Source organism: Gorilla gorilla, chromosome 5 (genome assembly GCF_029281585.2).
Source record: "Gorilla gorilla gorilla isolate KB3781 chromosome 5, NHGRI_mGorGor1-v2.1_pri, whole genome shotgun sequence".
NCBI classification, from domain to species: domain Eukaryota; kingdom Metazoa; phylum Chordata; class Mammalia; order Primates; family Hominidae; genus Gorilla; species Gorilla gorilla.
In genome coordinates, this window is record NC_073229.2 from 50,081,802 (window position 1) to 50,104,582 (window position 22,781).

Sequence of the window (22,781 nt, forward strand, 5' to 3'; positions counted from 1 at the left end):
CTGTAACAACCTAGAGTGGAAATACTGTATTATCCAAACTACTCACAGGGTTACACGAATATATGCTCACAGTGCCCCACACAGAACCAGATGTCATCCTGCAGTGTGCTGTCACTTCACATGCTGCATAGTTTTTAGGATGTACAAAATTTTTATAATCAAGACAAATTAATCAGTTTTTCTTTTTGAATCTGGAAATGTTTTTGTTATTCCAAACCGTGGCTCAACAAACGACCAATTTTATGTCTCCTTGGGCTCATGTAGGATTGTTCTTTAAGATGGATGTTTAGAATGGGATTTTTGTTGTTTTCATCAGCATGTAACAACTGTATTTTGAGTTTTAATAGACACTACTACACTGCCATAACTCAAAATCCTAATAATATGAGAGAGTCTATTCCCTTAGAATCTTGATTTTAAAACAAACTATTGTACTTGTCAATTGTGGAGTGGGAGAAATAGTTTATTACATTGCTGTTTGAATTTGGATTTTTCTGTTCATTGGTGAGTTTGAGCAAATATTTATATTTATCGGCTATTAGAATATTCTCTTCTATAGTGAGTCTATATCCTTTGCCCAATTATCTATGGCATTTCCATGAATTTATTTATTGATCAGTTAATAATTTTTCTAAGAAAGTTAGCCCATTGTCTGCCTTACGTGATCAAATTTTTCCTGAGCGTCATATACTTCTTTTAATTTTGTTATTTTCTTCATGCAAATAAATCAGTAATCTTCTTCAAATATTTTTTCATTTGTATCTTTTGGATTTTATCTTGCTTACAAAGTCTTATTTTTTAAAAAAGAATTATTTTAACACGCTTACTAAAGCATAATTTACATACTACAAAATTCACTCATTGTGTTCACAGCTACAGTTTGGAATACTACAAAATTCACTCACTGTATATGTAAAATTGAATGATTTGAGTAAATTAATAGATTTGTGCAATTATCACAACAATCCAGTTTTAGAACATTTCTGTCATGTCCCAAATTTCTCTATTTATAGTTAAGTCCCACTGAGACCCCAAACCCTAGGCACCCAGTGATCTGCTTTTGTGTCTATAAATTTACCTTTTCTAGATATTTCAAGTAAATGAAATCATATGACATGTAATCTTTTGTGTCCAATTTCTTTCACTTAGCTAACATTATTGAAGTTCACAAGTTTTGTAGTATGTATCATCATTTTGTGTTTTCATTTCTTTTTGTCTTTTTTCATGTGTGTAAATTTATAAGGTACAAGTGTAGTTTTGTTACCTGCATAGACTGCATAGTGGTGAAGTCGGTGTTTCCACAGTATCCATCACCCAAATCACATGCATTGTACCCATTAAGTAATGTCTCATCATCCGGAGTGCAAGGGTGGAAACTTGCTTTGGGAAAACTACCATGATGTTCATGGTATCTCCGCTGCCAGATGAGTCTAGTTTTGCCCCCTTTTATTGTTGAATGACATTGCCTTGCCTGGATGTAGTTGAATTTTGTTTATCTATTTACTAGTTGAAGGATATCTGGATTGTTTTCAGTTTTGGCCTACTATGGCTAAGGCTGTTCTGAACCCTAACATATATCTTTGTGAGGACATACGTTTTTATGTCTTTTAGGTAGATTCCAAGGAATGAGATTGCTGGGTCATAAGGCAAACATATGTTAAACTATTTAAGAAATTGCCAAATTATCAGGTATTTGTAAACTCATATACTCCCACCAGCAACGCATAAGGGTTTAGAAAGTCTATTTGTCTTCAAACATAATTATAATGATGATGACAGTATTAGAAATAACATCTGTCTTGGTAATTTTATATTTTCTCTTTATGTTTCAAGTTTTATTTATCCAGGATCTATTTAGTGAAAGAAATGAGTTTGGAATACAACTTACAAAAACTGAAACTAAATCTCAACTCTTTCTGTTTCTAATTCTAGACTCTGTTTTATTAACATATTTAATTAAAAAAATCAGTAACAAATGCATTTCTAAAAGTAAATGTATAGTATGTTTTAGCGCCTTACAGAGCTATTCATTCCTTATTCTACTTTTTTTCAATAATTTCCCTGGAAAATACATTTACCTCATAAAATAACATGTCAGAATACTTAATTGAGTTCTAAAAACAATCCTATTTGCTTGCTTTTTTGTTCTATTGTAATTGAGTTAATGGCTGACATTTAATAACTCTCCTATATGTGTGTGTGTATATATATGTGTATATATGTGTGTGTATACATATATATACACACATATATATTTGCATATGTATGTGTGTGTATATATGTATACACACACATATACACACAGATATATATATATATATATATATGCACACACACACACATATATATATATAAAGACCCAAAACCCTGAATTGAGGGTGCCTGTCAGGAATCTATAGGCCTTCGTGTGGAAGTTAACTCAAATACTTACGACCTGATAGTACCACAGTCTATCATTTCCCTACCCTGAAATCAATTTCTGCTACTCCAGCCACCTTTTCTTTATTTTTAAAAATATATGATTTTGCTCCTTTTCTTCCCATGTGCATCAGGCTGACTCTGCAAAGGTTGCATCCTGGCTTGTCTGAGCCCGTGTGATCCCACAGTCGTTCCAATGCATGAGAAAGTGGGTACTGGGAACACTCTGGAAACAGTTTAGTTGCTCCTTCTAAAGGCACACAGGAGAAAGAAGTATCCTTTTCCTGCCTCTGGGAGTTGTTGTGAATGAATAACAAACCTAAAGCTGCTGCAGCGGTCACCCTACCATCTCAGGAAAGCTGAGATACTGTGTGTGATAGAGAGATGAGCTATGAAGTTCCAGGATTGCTGGTGATGCCACTGGCCTGCTGAGTTGAGCAACCCTGAAGACGCCCAGTCTTGGATCTATCAGCTATGTGAGATGATGGGTTAAAGAAAAATAAAGCCCACTAGATGTAATTTCCTGTTATTAGCAGCAGAAGGCATCTTCATTGAAATATTCATTCCACACATTTTGGTTCTACCTTGTAATTCCACACCACGAGTCTCATAAAAAATGAGAAAATCATTTCCTCAACTTAGGAAATGAGGCCTCTTTGTTGCATCTCTGTGATCAAACAGAACAGACATAATTATCAGCTTAATATATTTCTATAGGATTTATACTCTTACAGGATTTATATGTACTTGTACTGCTACTTATGTACAAGTAACATATAACTAAAAATAAAATATGCATAAAAACTTTTGATTGAAAATAAAATAACAGTCGTCTCTGTCAGTGGAGAAATTATGCTCAAATGATTATTACTTTGAAATAGACCTCTGAATTATGTACTTTTATATTTGACATTTCATACTGACTCTCAGATAGAACATAATGGAGACTCCATTCTCCGTCTTCTAAATGTGTCTTTCTCTGAAATCTGTACAAGTCCTTTGATAACACTATATTATTGAAGTCTCTGGAGTGAAACACTATACACTAATTTACAGTTATAAATACAAAATATTGTACATGGGGTGAAGAGTTCTGATTGACTTGCTGGCTGGTTTCTCATCTGGTTTGCCAAGTTTGTTTCAGTTGTTATAAGCTGTTCTCAGTTTTTATGCACTGCCTTTTTAAATGTTAGCATTACTTTTTTAATTGACAAGTAAAAATTGTATAGCATATTTATGTGGAAGCATGAAGTTTTGTTATATGCCTATAGTGTGGAATGTCTAAATCATGGTATTTAACATATACATTACCTCACATACTCATGACACACACGTGAAAATCATTATTCTGTTGGGAAATAATCTTCCCTTTTTCTTTTCTTTTCATTTTTTGTCTTTGGAGCCAAATGGACCAGATGATATTTAACTCCATCTTTGAGAAACATTTAATAATGTAATGTGTTTGTGGTACAGGGTGAGTACAGATGCACGGGAGGCCATAGGGTTTAGGCAAAGGGGAGCACAAAAGTTGAAGATGAGGCGCTGCCATCAATGCTGGGACTTCAGGCCAAGGGCAGGAGCTGAGGAAGCCACAAGGGAGGACATTTTCTGCAGTTGCTGAACCAGTAGCAACCCGGTCCTGAGAAAGTCCTCTCTCGTGGAAGAATAACAGCCAGGAGGGAAAGCTTTTCATCCTGCAAAGCTGGGGCAGAAGATTCTTCCTTAAATTGTCATCTGCACTTCAGCTCAGGAATCCTGCAAAAGACAGAGGAGAGTGTTGTTTTCAACCTGGCTCTACTAACGTTTCTTTCTCCCTCTTTGAAGGACTCAGATGAGAACACTGCAGGAAGAAGAAAAATAAGTTCCTGAGTCTCCCAGAGCCAATAGTCCTGCAGAGCACAGGCCTTTTCTAAATGGAGAGGAGGAGTTTTGGTGTAAATTGCCTGATCAGAAATTTGGATCCAAAGTCTTTCCTATTATTTCTGTCTCATGCCTTATCACCTCTACCATCATTCTAGTGTGTCCTGAGTTTGTTCCTTCTGGTGGGTTCAGGGTCTGGCTGACTTCAAGAGTGAAGCCACAGACCCTTGCAGTGAGTGTTATAGCTCTTAAAGGTGGCACGGACCCAAAGAGTGAGCACAAGATTTATTGTGAAGAGTGAAAGAACAGACCTTCCACAGCATAGAAAAGGACCTAAGCAGGTTGCCGGTGCTGGCTAGGGTGACCAGCTTTTATTCCCTTATTTGTCCCCGCCCGTATCCTGCTGATTGGTCCATTTTAAAGAGTGCTGATTGGTCCATTTTACAGAGTGTGGATTGGTCCATTTTACAGAGTGCTGATTGGTCCATCTTACAAACATCTAGCGAGCCACACAGTGTCAATTTTTACAGAGCACTCATTGGTGTGTTTTTACAGAGCACTCATTGGTGCATTTAGAAACCTCTTGTGAGACAGAAAAGTTCTCCAAGTCCCCACCCAACCCAGAAGTCCAGCTGGCTTCACCTCTCACTAGAGAAACTGAATCTGTGTCTAAAAGAGGATTAAAAGGTATTACCTGTTGGCTGAAGTCCAGAGTGTCCTGGGAAAAAGAGGAAAAGATATACACTTAAAAGATATTGAAGCAAATCTGTCCTCCAACACAATATCCCAGTCCCAGATCTCCCACCGGAGAGTTCTCTAACACCAAAACCCACACCAACCAGGGCAGAGAGGATCAGAAACAGACCATGTGACCCATGAAGCATGAAGTGTCTGTCACAGGATCCAGTGTAATTCCATTAACTTTAGTGGCTCTTCCTTAATTTGCTCCAAGATCTCAAACCAAAGGACCCCTACTTGTTAACCTTCCTCTTGTCTCTGCAGGCCACAAGCTATTATGCTTTCACATAGTAACCATGCACTGATGATTTCTGGATTAGCAGGACATTAGAGCCGTTTGGGGAAAGAAAGGCTTTATTCAGGGCCACTCATATACTGAGAACTAACCTCAGCAAAGCCATAGTTCCTCCTCCAGAAAAGCCCATGGAGAGAGCCAGCTACCAAAGACTCCTTACCTTTCTGACTCCTGAAGTAGATGAACAGCCCGGCCCCAAGGAAGAGCAGGCCCAGCACAAAGCCCCCGACTCCACTCAGCATCTTGCTCTGTGCAGATTCAGACCGTGCTCCTGAGAGAGGAAGCCAGGTTTAGTGATGTTTATTCCAAATTGAACCTCTTTAATTGAGACTCTAAGATTCAGAGCTTTGAAAATGGGGAAGAAGGCTGCCCCACAAGAACTAAAATAACTAGCCATTTCGGGAGAAAAAAAGGATTTCAAATCACACTGAACAGTTACAAGGTTCAGACATCAAACTCATTCAAATATTACAGCATTGATGTAAGGCAAGCGTTCAACATCTGATCAACAGAAAGCCTGAGACTCAATGAAGCTAAGTAGTTTGTCTAGAGTGACAGAGCTAATAAAAGGTAGAGCTGAGATTGGACTCCCCTCATGTCATGTAGGCCCCTACGCTTCCCCTCTTCCCAGATCAAAACAAGTAACTCAGAGCAGCAGCACCAGAAACTCAGTCTCAGACCCAGAATCAGGGCCTGGAGCTTGGGGAGAGCGGGTGACCCTGACCTGTGACATCATGGGGAGGTTCAAAAAAAAAAAAAGCATGACTGATTCCGCAGGGGGTACAGGTGTTTCTACACACTGTTACAGGGCTATCCCCAGTGACCTCTGCTGATGGAGATGAGAACATGGAGCAAATGAAAATAGGATGTGGCAGAGGAGAAACCTGACACTCAGGGATTAGCACAGTCCCCTTCTTGGTGGGTGAGAAATGTATGAAATCAGAAAGCTGCTCACTCCATTCCACTGTGAGAGGGCTCGTTACGCTTGGGTGCTCCACTTGGCAGGTATAAACCTCTCCACTCCGAGGAACTGTTTCTAGCATCACCAGGGTCTGGAAGGTCCAGTCTCCATTCTGGATCAGGCCCGTGGACACCACCCCAGCCTTCTCTTCCTGGCCGTTCTGGAACCACCTGACTTCAATGCTGCCTGGATAGAAACCACTCACAGAGCAGACCAGGAGGTTGTGGTGCTGCAGGGGCTGAGTCTTTGCAGGATACACAGTCACCTGAGGATGGACTAGTAGAAAAAAAGGTAGAGGGAATGAGTCAGGAAGACAGAGTAATTCTCCTGGTTTGGCTGTTTGTCTGCTTCTCTGCAAACCCAGGCTCTGACCTTGACCAGGCCTCCAGCACAGCTGGCCATGTGGCCTTACAGTGTCATCAGCCTGGAGTTTAATCTTGATAGTGAGGACCCATTAGATTTGAGAGATGTGAAAAATTGCGTTTGCTTCTTCATAACTTGAAATTGGCATGCATTGTCAAAGTGTTTACAAATTTTTTAAAGTACAGAGTGTAGTAATTAAAACTGATATCTGAGCCAGGTTGCATGGTTCAAATCCAAGGTCTGCCTTTTACTGGTTGATCCTGGAAGAGTTGATTCTTCTGTGTCTCAACTTTGTCACCCCCAATGAAGGATAATTATACTAATTTACCTCTTGGGGTTATATGAGGATTAATTTACGTAAAATACATAATGACTGAAGATAGCCTTCAATTTATGAGATCAGAAAGCTTCTCACTCCATTCCACCGTAAGGGGGCTCATCACACTTGGATGCTCCACTTGGCACCTATTTATCATCCTTGTACACCGTGACAGAAAAATATGATTTAAAGCAATGTACATAGACAAAGGGACAGAGTTGGGTACATGAGAAAACCGAGTATGAATTTTTAGGAATACTACTGCCATGCACTCACACCTTAGAACACCACAGAAATGGTTCTGCCCCTGGGAAGGTGGGACAGACAGAAATGATTCTCCAAATTTTTACGTTCCTAGAAAAGCATGAGTCCTAAAGCAGACAGAAGGATTTAGGAGCGTCATTTTAGTTTTGAAAGTTCTTATATTATCATTCAGCTGCTCAATGTATCCCCCGTGCAACACAAGCAGAATTATTATCAGGCCAATTGTAAAATGATTTTTCTTTCCAGAATCACATTTGGATTAAGGCAGGGTCTGGAACTCATTACTTGTGGTGCTTATGCCCAGGAAAATCCCCGACATTAGCATACTCTCAATAAATACAATGTTTTTAGAAGTAAGGAGAAACGTAGAGACAAAAATACCACAAAATGGCAGATTTAAGATGGATTGTAAATCATTAATAACATTTTTGCAATACATTTTATTAAATAAAAATGTTCAAATTCTTAACATGGAAAAGAATTTTCAAAATCAACATACAAACCACAAACTGGAGCAAATGCTGAATCAAATATCAATAAAGTGTTAATAATCTTACAGTACAAAGAACCCACAAAGTCACTGAGAAAAATACTAAGCCCTAGAGATATTAGGCAGTAGATCATTGTCCATTACCTACCAAATAAAATAGGGAATTCTTAGAGCAGTTATTAAAATTGACCAATAAATCGGTCAAAATAATTCAAAAGAACTCTTTTGAATGAAAAACAGACCTCTCCACATTTTTTCAAATGAAAAAATATAAATTAAAAATTAACCAGAAACATACATTTTCAACTTTTGGTGAATGTCATAATAAAGGTCAACAAAGGGGAAAGTGATCCCTAAGTTGTGTCACAACTATTATATATAAAAGAATAATATGTAACTACTAGAAAACTATTAGCATTATAATAATACAGTAACTGTGTTAAAACTTTAATTCAAAAGTTAGTTTCACTGTCATTTCTACTATGTAAAAATATACACACTAGAAAAACAAAAAACTAGCAAGAAATTTATACCTAAAGAAGTTTCAGAGGTGCCTTAGAGGTCTACTCAATTCCCCTAGAACTTAATCTAATGCTTTTACAAACAAACAGCACGCACTTTTATTTCAGAGATTACATGAAGGGTGTGTGTCAGGGACAGTCTGGAACCGGCCTCCTCACATTATCCCAAACCTTCCTTACCCCTCAGCTCTCCTCCCCTAAACCTTCACCCCAACCACACACACCTTACACTTTCCTTCCCTGCATCTCTAAGGACCCAGGACAATCAAGGTCTCCTCTCTCTCCAGCTGCCCGCAGCCACCTCCCTTGTCACCTCTCCACAGAAGTCTCCAAGGATAAGAAGCAGCCCCCTCCTGCTTCCCCTCCCACAACAGGCACACAGACACAGACAAATCCACACTCTACACACACACCTGTGCCTTCAGAACTGCTTGCTCGGGATTGAGAGGATTCTAAATGCTCACAGATGGCGCGCTCCCTCTCTCTGTCTCTCTCTTCCTCTCTCTCTCTCTCTCTCCCTCTCTCTCACACACACATACACACACACACACTCTCAGATTTCCAGCTCACAGGGACCCAGGCCCCGCCCCCCGCCATGCTCACCTCGCCGCTGCACTGTGAAGCTCTCCACAACCCCGTAGTTGTGTCTGCAGTAATTGTCCACCCGGCCCCGCTTCTGCTCCAGGAGGTCCTTCTGGCTGTTCCAGTACTCGGCGACAGGCCGCCCCAGCTCCGTCACCGCCCGGTACTCCCCCACGTCGCTGTCGAAGCGCACGAACTCCTCTTGGTTATGGAAGTATCTGTCCAGGTACCGCACCAGCTCCGTCCCATTGAAGAAATGACACTCAGACTTACGCAGCTCCAAGAAACGTGCTGCGGGTACACGAAGGATCCAGTCACACGGGCGGCCTCCTGAGAAGACACTGACAGCGACGCCGCCATCCGGGGCCCCCTGGGCCGGGTGCGGGCACTGGGAACCTTAACCGGCCCCACCCGCAACGCCCACCACCAGCAGCCCAGGAGCTCATCCTCCGTTTTCCTGAGGCGAACGGGGGCCTGGGGGACTATGCAGGAAAACCCCTTCTCATCCCCAGGCTTTTGGGACCCCCTCCCTGCCTCCAGCTTGTTCTGGAGACCTCCAAGCAGGAGCTGGAGGAGGATCCGCCCAGCACCGCAGCCCGCCCCGCCTCCTCCTAGGAGCCTCCACCCCAAAAACACTCTCTGCTCCTTCTCTCATCCCACATGTTTACCGGTTCCTTAAACAGCACCCACCGCGTTCATCCTGTGAACACTTTCTTAGTGATGACCTTGTGCCTGGCCTGCGCTGCCTCTAGGAATCCAAACAAGGGAAAACAGACCTCTCCACTCCGCTGCGGGAGCTTAAAGAGCAGTGAAAGCGATGGCCAAAAACCAAACACACAAGAGGTTAGACAGGAATGAGAAATCTCGGAAGTGGGAAGTTCTAGAGCAGAGAATAATAGGATGATCTCAATTACATTAGGGTGCCAGAGAAGGACCCTCTGAAGAGTGACGGTTCAGATGTGACTTGACAGGTTAAGCAGGTGTGAGCCAGGGGGCAGAGTGGAGCCCGTGTCTGTTTGGACAAAACGGGAGGCACATTTCAGGTTTAGGAAATCCCATGTACAAAAGCTTGAATTGATGAACTTCTTCAAAAAACTAGGAGAAAGTTCACTAAAGCAGAGAGGCTGAGGGGAAGGAGGGTAAAAGATTAGCCTGGAGAAATCACAAGAAGCCAGGTATTGAAAGCCTCGTGGGTGGCGTTAGGATTTTGGATTTATAGTAAGACAATGGTAAAGTATCGAAGAGTTTAAAGGACAGTAAAACCATGATCCCTGTAAATGTCCACAAACTTTCCTTTGCATTTCTAAATTCACAAAGCTCAGAAATTCAGTTTAAAAAACTTGTTTCCACAACTCATTTGGCAAATCTCATCTGATAAGGGTAAGTGGTCAAAGGTGTCTCAGAGCTCTTATTGGCGACATGTGCTTCTGTAGTTTCCATACATATAAACATACATACATATATGTGTGAAAATAGACACATATGTAAAACACAGTATATATTTTTGATGTTTTTGTCTTTATGTTTGAAGTGTGAAAACGACAAAAATAACTTAAAAATAATCCTTGGGTAAAAGTGAAATGAGTACATAGAAGCATTTTACATTGTGAATAATATAAAATGTAGAATCACTACAGAAATCTGAGGCATGTTAGTGAGAAATAATTTCAGCAGCATCACTATTTGTGACTTACCAGAGCAAGTTGTTGAAAGTTAATAGAGATGGTGATGACCAACAACTCACGAAAATGTTGAAAAATATTGCATAAGGCAAAAACTAAATATGAAAATATTGAGCTTGCATTGACTAAATGGATTCAACAAGAAAGTGGTTGAATTTATGCAACTGTCTAATTTTTTATAATGGAACAAGCAAAAATAAACTACAAAAACTGAACTGTGTGGTGAGTGTATAACAGATGTGAGTGTAGAATTTTCAGAAAGAGCACAGTGTGAACCAGTGCTCTCAGCCTCAGCACTATTGACATTTTGGACCAGATAATTCTTTGTTGATGGCGGAGGCTGTTCTGAACATTGTAGGTTCTCTAGCAGTGTCCCTGGCTTCTACTCATTAAATATCAGAAGAAACCCCTGTTGTGACAACCAAAAATTGTTCCAAACATTGTCACTGTTCCCCAAGGATGATGGGAGGGAAGGGAGGGGTGGTGAACTATCCCTGGGTAAGAACTACAGGTGTGAACCATCTGAAAAAATCTGTGTTGAACAAGCTACTATTAGTTATGGAGCAGCTGAGAATTGTATTGAAAAATATTTCTTGAAAATCTTGGTCCTACGTAAAAAGAATGTTTCGTAGAATTCTGGTCCCAATGCAGTGCTATCTTTTCAGAAAATGAACTTGATGAGAACCAAGATTTAATGATTTCCTTGCCTTACCAAGCAGTCACTAATCATATCATTTATCGTTCACATCATCTTTTTTCTTAATTTCTCCGCCACTGGTCCACTAATTATCTATAGTAATGAATCACAACCACAGCTATTTTATTCCCGCTAAATGCCCCAACTAACTCATTTCTCTCAGTCTCCCACTCCCAACAATACTAGCAGGCATCACATTTCCAGCCTTGGCCAGAGGCAGAACTCTTGGTTTTGTAGTCAAGTCCCCTCAGAAAGGGAGAAACCAAGAAAATGACATTCTGATACAGACAGTTTCAAAACATGAGCAGGTCCCCAGACTGTGAGCAAGACCTGCAGAAATCTCCCTTTGCCCTTTAGAAACGATGGCAGAGAGGTGTCCACCCTGGATCAAACAATGGCTATCTTTTTATCCCTAAATTATCTAAGCACTTTCTTTACAGAGAGAAAGTTAAAATGTAAACATGTGTGAAGTTGTTGTCACTGTGGCTTGCATGGCTAGCACTGTAATCCATGTCCATGTGTCTCACTTAGGGTTGACAGATTTGACAAATAAAACCAGAGGGTGCCCAATTAAATTTGGATTTCCAATAAATTATGGTCGTGTATCTGAAATTCAGATTTAACTAGGAACATGTATTTTATTTGGTAACTCTTGCCCAATTTGCTAGTCAAACCTCAGAAGAAGGAGTGATTTAATACTTCCTTGTGTTTGTCAACACATGACCATTATAGACATACTGAACTTTTAAAATGATAAATGCAAAATGATTAAAAGTTTCTCCTATACATTGGAACTAGCAGCCCTTACATCTCTGTCCCCACTCGAAGAAACAACCTGGTACATATGAATATCAGAAATTCTGTCAATAATTCAGACACAATATAGTCACTACTCACTAATGATGGAAAAACTCTCAAACTCTACAATCAGAAAACCTGAATAAAAAGGTGACCTTGGGTCGATGTTTACCAACCATAAGCCTTTTTGTAATGTATCAAATGCATTTAATAATAGCATAATCCTCACAGGATTACTGTTAAGTGTCAAATTAAATAATGACTCTTCTTAGCACTGATCACATAATAAACACTCAAATACATTCCCATTTTAACTTTTATGATCCCTATAACTGTAGCTCACATTATTTTTTGTATTCCTTAATTCTAAAGCAATTAGTATCTTCATCATGATTTTGCAATTGTCTTCTGTTCTTCTATGAGTTTCATAAAGAATTGTCATTCTGAAAACACAGGGCAGAAACACTGGTTTATGTCTAATAATGCAGTATACCTAAACCTCACATAAAAGGCATCTGCTGACATAGAAGAAAGGGACTTTCTATATGCTCAGATTTAAACTGCGATCTGATTTCCAGCACTAAATTTCTAATACTGGGTTTTACTTATAATCCCTCAATTTTAGATTCCAGAGATGTGTATGTTTTTAAGTACCACAGATACAGCAGGATCATTATTGAAATTGCATACAGAAATTCACAGGCCTGGTACACAGTCACTGCAAACTGTTACATGGCATATACTGATGGCGAGCGGATTCATTTTATTTATCACCATTCTCATGACCTAGAGTAATAACTGGTATATTCTATGTCACTAATAAATATTGGCTGTGTGAAATACTGGCTGTGTTGAATATTGGCCGTGTGACCCTTTGCATGAGTAGTCACCACTGCACAACAGGGGCTCTCCAGTATTTCCTTGCTAATGACTGAGCATCTCTGATTCACAGGTCCTCCTCCGTCTCTTCAGCTTCTCTAGCCTTTTCCTTTAGATTCAGTGGGCTCCCTGAACCCAGAGCACAGTCCTTCCCGAAGTTCTACTCAAAACAGTCAACCTTAACCTCGTCCTCCCTTCTGTTCGCTCTTCAAATGGTCCAATCCAGTTTCCTCCCTGGATACTCCACTGACTGCAAATATCAACTCCAGCAAACCTAGCACTTGCTTCTCTGTCAAGTTCTCACTTCCCCCTCCGCTTAGTGGTACTCACCACAATTGGCCTCTCCCTTCTCCTTGAAAAAAATATATTTTCCTTGACTTACACGCATTATGTTCTCTTGGTTTTTCTCCAACATCCCTGGGCTCTGTCTCAGCCCCCTTTCCTGGCCTGTGCCCTCTTCTTTTTTCTCCACACAATCCGTCTCCCTATGTATCCTCTTCCACTCCCTAGAATTTAACACACTACACATATTGATGCCGCCAACATAAATATCTGAAGCCCTAGCCTCACCATGAGTCTCTTAAATGCCACTGACCTTCTGATTGCTCTACATAAATGTCAATAAATCATCTCAAATTTAAACAAAACTTTTATTTCCAACCATCCACTTCAAATCATTTCCTCCCATAGTTTTTTCTATCTCAATAAACAAAACTACCACCAACTTATTTGTCAAAACAAAATCCTCAGGAATAAACTTGATTGTTCCACTCCCTTTACAGTAATTCATTAACAAGCTAGGCAAAAATACATGCCAAGTCTGTCCACTTGATCTTTTTCACCGTCTTTATCACTAATGCACTCCATGAAGCCACAAGCCTGTTTTCCCTGAAGAATTCCCTGCTGTGATCCTAAATAGTCTTCCTAACCACTGGTGAACCCCAACAATCCAATCCCCACAGAGTAGCTAGAGTTAATTTTAATAATTGAATATAAGCTGGGCGCAGTGGCTCATGCCTGTAATCCCAGCACTTTGGGAGGCCGAGGCGGGTGGATCACAAGGTCAGGAGATCGAGACCATCCTGGCTAACACGGTGAAACCCCATCCCTACTAAAAATACAAAAAGTAGCCGACTGTGGTGGCATGCACCTGTGGTCCCAGCTACTCAGGAGGCTGAGGCAGGATAATTTCTTGAACCCGGGAGGTGGAGGTTGCAGTGAGCCGAGATTGTGCCACTGCAATCTAGCCTGGGCAACAGAGTGAGACTCCATCACACACACACACAAAAGTTGAATATAAATTGACTCTCCTTGTAACCATACAGCAGCTTCTCATATCTATTTAAATAAAATTCAGTCCGGGCGAGGTGGCTCACGCCTGTAATCCCAGCACTTTGGGAGGCCAAGGCAGACAGATTATCTGAGGTCAGGAGTTCAAGACCAGCCTGGTCAACATGGTGATACCCCATCTATACTGAAAATACAAAAAAATTAGCCAGGTATGGTGGTGGGTGCCTGTAATCCCAGTTACTTGGGAAGCTGAGGCAGGAGAATCATTTGAACCCGGGAGGTGGAGGTTGCAGTGAGCCGAGATTGCGCCATGGCACTCCAGCCTGGGCAACAAGAATGAAACTCCATCTCAAAATAAATAAATAAATAAAATTTAAAAATAAATAAAAATAAAATAAAATTCAAATTTTTTACCATGGACATCAGAGCCTATAATGATGAGGCTCCTGATTTCCTCTCTGTATCCTACCTCATCTTCTGCCTCTCCATTTCCTTGCTTTCTATATGTCAGCCCTTCTAGCCTTCTTTCTCTCCCTCCACATAATTTCCCACATCAGTGCTTTCCCTCAATTCAGTCTCCCTGGAACTTTCGTCCGTTCGATCTTACGACTGTCTACTTATTTTGTTGTCTCAGCTGAATATCACTTTCTCAGGTACAGCTCCCTAAACATACAAACTAAAGTAGGTGAATCCATTTCTCTCTTTCAACACACACCTGATGTCTTTTCTTCAGTGCACTATGACTCTCTAACATTTTCTTCTTTGTTAAATGCTTATTGGGTTAGTGTCTGTCTCCTCTACTCTTGTGTAACTTCCATGAGAGTCAGGACCCTCTCTATCTTAATCAAATAGAATGATTTGAACCTAGAATGGAGCCCAGTACACAGTAGCTGCTGAGAAAAATAAGTGTGGTTTACACAAATAAACCAGGGTATGGGAACTGATCACTGTGGGGATCCTGGAAAGCAAGAAGGGGCTCAGGTTCCAGCACTCTTTCATTTTGATGTCACACTAGACCCCTTCTCCTCCCGGTGAGAAATACAGGCAAACTTCTTTCTCCTCCTTCTAGTTGGAAGAAGAATTCACAGATAAAGAAACAGTGATTTAAGAAAAAGGAAATCTTTTTATTAAGAGTCATCTCTTTTGCCTGGGCACAGTGGCTCACATCTATAATCCTAGCATGTTGGGAGGCTAAGGCAGGAGGATTGCTTGAGTCCAGCAGTTTAAGACCAGCCTGGGCAATATGGCAAAATCTCATCTCTACCAAAATTACAAAAATTAGCTGGGCGTGGTTGCCTGCCTGTATTCCCAGCTACTCTGGAGCCTGAGGAGGGAGGATTGCTTGAGCATGGGAGGCAGAGGTTGCAGTGAGCCTCGTTCGCACCACTGAGCTACAGCCTGGGTGACAGAGCCAGGCCCTATCTCAAAAAGAAAAATATTATCTCTTTCAATGGATCTCATTGTGCTAAGGATCTGTGCAAGCTTTAGAGATTTCTGGAAATGATGACAACATAGCTGGGGAAAAATAGAGAGAAACTGGAGGAAGAGGTAAGCAGACATGGCTAATTAAGGAAAGCTGAGGGTATGATGGGTCAACCTAGGAAATTTAGGACAAGACCCCAGTAAGACAATGAGTTCCCAGGACTCGCTCATTGACTTTCAGCCCTATGGGATGTGAACAATGTTCACATTGTCTCGGTAACTCCACACAGAGTATATAGTTTGAACATTATTAAATTTTTGATATTTGATTATTTTTGATTTACAAAAATAGAATTTCATATAATTTATACTATGTTAGTTAAATCTCTTCTGTCATGTCTAGTTAGAGCATGTAGGAGATGTAGGAGAAACAAGTATAGAAAGGTTAAAAAGATTCATAATAAATACGAACTTGGGCCAGTTTTTCAGAGGATGCCTTAAGTTCTTTAGGCACCAAAGAATACCTCATAAGTGCTCTGTACCTGTAAGGTGACTCCAAGTACTAACGATCTCAGCTTCAGTTCCAGGGATTTTTTCCCCGTAAGAAAGAAAGAGCACAAAGTACAACTTCTGTCAGAGAACCTACATACACTACAGGGATACAGGCTTTATAAACATTGGAGTTCAGAAAGAAAAGAAAGGAGATAATGGGGAGACCACTGGGTCCATCCTCACGTATAAGGAAGAGGGGCCAACACCACAGGTCCTGTGGCGGACATAATAAAGGATCGTCTAGGAGACACCCTTTGAATTCCTTTGACTCCCACAAAACTTTCAGTAAAAACTTCCTTTTGTCTGACATAAGTCGACATAATAGAGGGAAGTGCTGTATGGGGAATTTATTTTAGCATCCTTATTTCTAAATCCTCTAAAGACCTTGAGGACATGTGACACAAAGGTTTTATTGGTGGAGATTTGAAAAAGAAGTGACCTGTATGGAGGCCCCTTACATGGTCTCATGGAGAGGGCAAGGAGCCAAGCTCCTTTTGTGGTGGAAATAATTTGGGATCCCATGATAAAGATGGGCAATCTCTGAAGAAAATGTCACAATTTTGTAAGAGACATGGCCTGGGCATGATATTAACAAAATTCCCTATTTTCCCCACCCCATAGTAGCTCAGCACACGCAATGTGCACTTACGTCGGGTGTCCCCAGCCAAAGCCAGTGGGGAGCTCAGCACCATCAGTGTCACTGTCAGCGCTGCCATGCAGGAACCTCCAGGGAGCTTCAGACACACCATGCTGGAGAACAGGACAGGACCAGGGGCCAGAGGAGCAGACAAGTCTCACTCAGGGAGAACTATGACCCCCCTCCACCCACATTCCAAATTATAGGGAGGAAGTTACTGATTTTCTTGCTCCTGGATTGGGTAATCTCGTGTTGGAGAACCAATCAGCATCTGAGTTCAATAGCATCATTGGTCGTTGGTCAGAGATGCAGTATGAAGGTCCTCTTCTGAAATAATTTTCTTCTTTAAAGGATTGTTTTAAATTAGTACTTGAAAGGCTTGATCCAGTTGCATGTAAAACACTTTAATTGGGTCCCTATTGTGAGCCAGCTCTGTGCTGGACAGTGATGTGTTCACAAGTTTGAGCCTTGTAAGAGCATTCATTTCCCACTTGACAAGACAACTGTTTGCAGAAGTGAGTGTGTGAGTGTGTTTAGGAGTAAAGGAGATGGAGGGAACATGGTTGTAAATCCGGAGACCTGTAATCTAGTCCTTATTGCACCATATCTTAATGTCATAGATTTGGGAAAATTACTTCATGTCTCACAGTTGATACGAAGGCACTGCGATCTTTCAGGTCTTTCAATACTGGAAAATGCTGTGATTCTCTGGACACCTCAAGGAGCAGCAGCCCCGGGTATCTGATGATATGACAGAATGACAGCTGTTGACTAGAGAGAGTAATCTGCACCTCTTTACAGGTAGGGATGTCTCTAATAAGTTAAAGGAAATTGAAAGTTTTTAATAATTTAATCTGAGTAAAAGGTTTTTTTCAAATGTGTCTCCTGATTCTGCCCTTAAGTTTAGTGGCACCTCCAAAACACACACAGGCAAGGGGTTTGCAGGGGCCACCTATGTGCAATGGAGGGTCTGAAGGTGCCTTAACAATGTGATAAGGTCAACTGTGCAATCCAAGTATTCAGGGGTCTGAGAGATCGATCAAAGACTCAACGTCAGCTATTGAGAGAACAACTCTGTTTTAAAATAATTAATATTTTATGTGAAGAGTGTTCAATCCCTCATTCTTGGTTCCCATTAGGATTTCCTCATTTGATTGAGGCTATGGCCCTTTACTATTATGCTTCTTTTGTTTTATCGTAATGGAAGATGTAAGAAGACTTTACTAACTAATATGTTACAGAATGTTCAGGAAAGAGAACCCTAGGGAAAAACTGAATTACATCAGTTGATGTAATCGTATAATTTTAAACGTATAATTCTACATTTAGATAATTATTATGCTTTATATTATTATAAATGAAACATCTAAGATTCAGAATGGACTTTAAAGTACGACTATACATATAAAGTTCTGCATTAATTCACACCCTACCACAGTTCTGATAGGCACTCATTCGTTATGTGCCTTAGTGTTTCCAGGGGCAGGATTCTCATCATGCTGCCATAAAAATGAGCATTTTACTTTGTACTCAGAATTGTACTAAGGGCTTTGTATACTTCATATTTTTATTTAATTCTCACATCAGCTCAGCAAAATGAACACCCTTTTCATGCTCACAGGTGGAGAGGATAAAAAGATGGAGATAAAACAACTTTTGCAAAGATACAAAGCTAGTAAAAAGTACACTATAGAGTGAACCAAATTATATACCCCTCAGGCTCAGCCACTATATCATACTCCTTCACATTCTATTTCTGAGAATAATGTTCCTTGTATTAAAATTATTTATATCCCTGTAATTTATGGGTGTGCATAGCAATAAGACTACTTCTTTTAATGAATGGTAGCATTACATAATTTGAGAAAGATACTGTGTAGCAATTCTAGTTCCTTCAAAAGAATCCCCTCATCATCATCGACAAGAGGAAGATCCTGTCAAAAAAACACACACACACACACACACACAAAGAAAGAAAAAAGAAAAGAAGAAAGAAATTGTGAAAAAAAGAAACTAATGGTAATCTAGGAAAGCCATCTAAGGTTCACCTTAGCATTTTAGGATAAAAGGGTGGTGATGATGGCAGTGGCGAGCTGTCCAGAGTGGCTAGTTGCAGCAGTAAGTCGCAAGCGGTGGTGGCAGGAATGATTGTGGGAGCAGTGGCCATGGTGGGACCCCTGTGCCCCATGTCCCCTGTGCCTTGAGTCCCTTAGGCAGCCAACTGTGCTGCCCCAACCCTTGAGCAGCCAGCAGGACCCGCCCCCAGGCCCGGAGCCTCCACCAGTCCTGCATTCCTGCTCTCATCCTATAGCTGTGGGGAGGGCATGAAGCTGGGGCCATGCCTCAGGGGTCTGGGGTGAGAAGTGGGAGTTGCCCCACTTTGGGGACCCATCCAGCGGCAAGGCCACTGTCCCACCCCGCCGAGGGAGCACTGTTCCTGGGTCTCAGGAGGAGGCTCTGCCTGAGGCCGCCCAGGGTTGTGCTCTCAGGGGTGGCCACCGAGCCTGATGCTCCCCATGGCCAAGCCCTGCTGCTATCTGCTCCCCAAGATGCCTCCCCGGCCCTATCCAGGCGAGAGAGATCCCTGGGCACCCCTGAGTTCTAGGAGAAGATCTTGCAGAGACATCACGTTTGTCCCAGATGCCGGCCTGGGCCCAGCGAGTGGAGCTGCCCACCCCAGGCTGCGAGGTGTGACAGGGGCTACCTGCGGGCTCCACGGATTGGGTGGGAGACCCACCCTCCTGCAGCAGGATCCAGGCCTCTCTGTGCTCCACGCCCTGAAGGCCGAGAAGGCCTCCGTGTCCCTGCAGATTCCGGGGTGTCTGCTCCCACTGCCTGGCCTCTCCCTTGGTCTTTCCCAGCTCCCACTCTGATCTCAAAGTGGAGTTGGGCCCAGTCCCGGTGCTGTCACAGCCTGGTCAGGTGTGTGCACACTCAGGGCAGCATTGACATACCAGTCTCCTGCTACCTCAGCGATGGGGAAGCTGAGGGAAGATGGGCTGAGGGAAACTGGTGTGGCCTACAGGTGCCCCTTGGCATGAGCAGCCTGGTTGCCATGGATAGCGGTGGGAGGCAAACAGCTTCCTGGGTAGAAAGAGGCAGGTCCCTGGTGAGGCCCTGATCACCAGGCTGGGCTGCCAGTCCTGCTGGCAGCAGTTGGAACTTGTGCCTTTTCTGGGCCTGCCCTATGGCTGCCCATGATGTGCACTTCCTCCCCTCTGAGGTCCGTAAAAGCCCTGGACTCAGGCCGACTTGAGCAGAGGATGGAGAGAGGACAGGGAGATGAGAGATGACCTGTTGCAGAGAGGAGTTGCCCTCCCCAGGGTCTCCTCTCTGCTGAGAGCTGAGGAGAGAATAGGATGTTCAGCTGTGGAGAGGAGCTACCCTCTCTGCTGAGAGCTGAACAGGTGTCAGGACAACCTGGCTATGGAGAGGAGCTGCCCACTGCAGGTCTCTGAGCTGTTCTATGGCTTAATAAAGCTCCTCTTTGTCCTGTTCACCCTCCACTTGTCTGCATACCTCATTCTTCCTGGACTCAGGACGAGAACTGGGGATCTGCCAAATGGTGAGGCTAAAAAAGCTGTAACACAAACACGGCTGAAACATGCCCATTGCTCACCATGTCGTGGGCAAAGAGAAGGAGGGAAGAGCTGTGGCTCTTCAGGGAGCCCAAACCTGGGAGCTCACTGAGCCAGGGCTGTAACTCACTTTTTGGGGCCTGTGGTTCCTGGGGTCTCCAAGCTTCCAGGTGCCACGTTGTTCCCCAGTGCCAGCTGTGGAAGCTGCTTGTTGTGTGCCTGGTCCAGCTGCAGCCTCACAGGGAGCTGACACCCATGGCAGCACCTAGAGCTGCCTGCCCTGCACAGCCGACATGCCTGGCTTTGCACAGTGGCTGGACCCCACGCTCAGTTGCTCACACATCCCTCGCCACCTGACTCACCCTTGGCAGGTGTAGGGTCCAGGCCGGTAGTGTGAGCTGAGCACTGCATGCCAGGAAAAGAGGGTGGAATGAGCCCAACTGGCCCGGGTAAAACTCAGGCACAGGCATTACCAGCCACAGGATTCTGGCAAGAAAGCAACACCCCAATGATCCCATAACAGTTATATGGTTAGTCTGGCTCTGTTTCCCCCACCAAATCTCATCTTAAATTGTAACCCCCATAATCTCCACATGTCCAGTGTGGGACCTGGTGGGAGGTGATTAGATCATGGGGGCCGTTTCCCCCATGCCGTTCTTGTGATAGTGAGTGAGTTCTCACGAGATCTGATGGTTTTTATAAGTGTTTGACAGTTCCTCCTGTGGGTACATTCTCTCTCGCCTGCTGCCATATAAGATGGCCCCCTTCCTCTTTCGCCATGATGGTAAGTTTCCTGAGGCCTTCCCATCCATACAGAACTGTGAGTCAATTAAACCTTTTTCCTGCCAGGCACAGTGGCTCATGCCTGTAATCCCAGCACTTTGGAGACCTAGGCGGGTGGATTATGAGGTCAGGAGATTGAGACCCTCCTGGCTAACACGGTGAAACCCCGTCTCTACTAAATATACAAAAATTAGCTGGGGCTGGGTGTGGTGGCTTACGCCTGTAATCCCAGCACTTTGGGAGGCCAAGGCGGGCAGATCACCTGAGGTTGGGAGTTTGAGACCAGCCTGACCAGCATGGAGAAATCCCGTCTCTACTAAAAAAAATACAAAAATCAGCCAGGCATGGTGGCGCATGCCTGTAATCCCAGCTATTCGGGAGGCTGAGGCAGGAGAATTGCTTGAACCAGGGAGGCAGACGTTGTGGTGAGCCAAGATTGCGCCATTGCACTCCAGGCTTGGCAACAAGAGCGAAACCTAGAAAAAAAATTAGCCAGGCATTGTGGCATGTACCTGCAGTCCCAGTTACTTGGGAGGCTGAGGTAGGAGACTCGCTTGAACGCAGGAGGCAGAGGTTGTAGTGAGCCAAGATTGCACCACTGCACTCCAGCCTGGCAACGGAACAAGATTCCATATCAAAAAAAAAAAAAAAAAAAAAAGAAAAGAAAAGAAAAAAGAGAAAAAAAAAAAGAAGAAATTTTTTTTTTTTTTAGATGGAGTCTTGCTCTGTTGCCAGGCTGGAGTGCAGTGGTGTGATCTCGGCTCGCTGCAACCTCTGCCTCCCGAGTTCAAGTGATTCTCCTGCCTCAGCCTCCCGAGTAGCTGGGAATACAGGTGCGTGCCACCATACCCAGCTAAATTTTTTTTTGTATTTTTTTTTTTGAGACCAAGTTTCGCTCTTGTTGCCCAGACTGGAGTGCAATGGTGCGATCTCAGCTCACCACAACCTCTTCCTCCCAGGTTCAAGTGATTCTCCTGCCTCAGCTTCCCAAGTAGCTGGGATTATAGGCATGCACCACCATGCCCGGTTAATTTTGTATTTCCAGTAGAGACAGGGTTTCTGCATGTTGGTCAGGCTGGTCTTGAACCCCCAACCTCAGGTAATCCACCTGTCTCGGCCTCCCAAAGTTCTGGGATTACAAGTGTGAGCCACCGCGCCCGGCCTCTTTTGTATTTTTAGTAGAGCTGGGATTTCACCTTGTTGTCCAGGATGGTCTCGATCTCTTGACCTCGTGACCTGCCTGCCTCGGCCTCCTGAAGTGCTGGGATTACAGATGTGAGCCACCACGCCTGGCCCCTTTCTCTTTATAAAATACCCAGTCTCAGGTATTTTCTTACGGCAATGTAAGAATGAAGTATTACAGGTGGCAAAGAAAAGTAATTGTTTATCAATAACATAATGAAATAGGGTTAATGGGGGCATTTTCAAAACTTGTTCCCATGATTTTATTATCTTCATGAAATACTTCTGGAATATACTGCATAGAATTCTTTCTCTACTGTAGAATTTTCTGAACATTCTATGGGGACATTTTTCATGTACTTATTGCTTCAAGTTTCTTCAAATAGTAATTTTTCTGAAATACTATACTATTTTGATGGCTTCTGGATGAATTTTCTGGTGTTTGAACTGGTTATTTGCAGTGAGGGGAG

At 42.7% G+C, this 22,781-nt stretch overlaps 1 protein-coding gene across 1 annotated transcript; it reads right to left on the reverse strand.

Moving 5' to 3' along the window:
- Window positions 1–3,839: 3,839 nt before the first annotated feature.
- Window positions 3,840–18,115, reverse strand: LOC101132303 (HLA class II histocompatibility antigen, DR beta 3 chain). Its single transcript, XM_031012520.2, has 6 exons — window positions 16,781–18,115; window positions 8,833–9,102; window positions 6,267–6,548; window positions 5,472–5,582; window positions 4,973–4,996; window positions 3,840–4,173 (listed from the first exon to the last, which is right to left on the reverse strand). The coding sequence occupies exons 1-6, from the start codon at window positions 16,878–16,880 to the stop codon at window positions 4,160–4,162; spliced, it is 801 nt and encodes a 266-aa protein (XP_030868380.1). The 5' UTR covers window positions 16,881–18,115; the 3' UTR covers window positions 3,840–4,159.
- Between the last annotated feature and the right edge of the window lie 4,666 nt (window positions 18,116–22,781).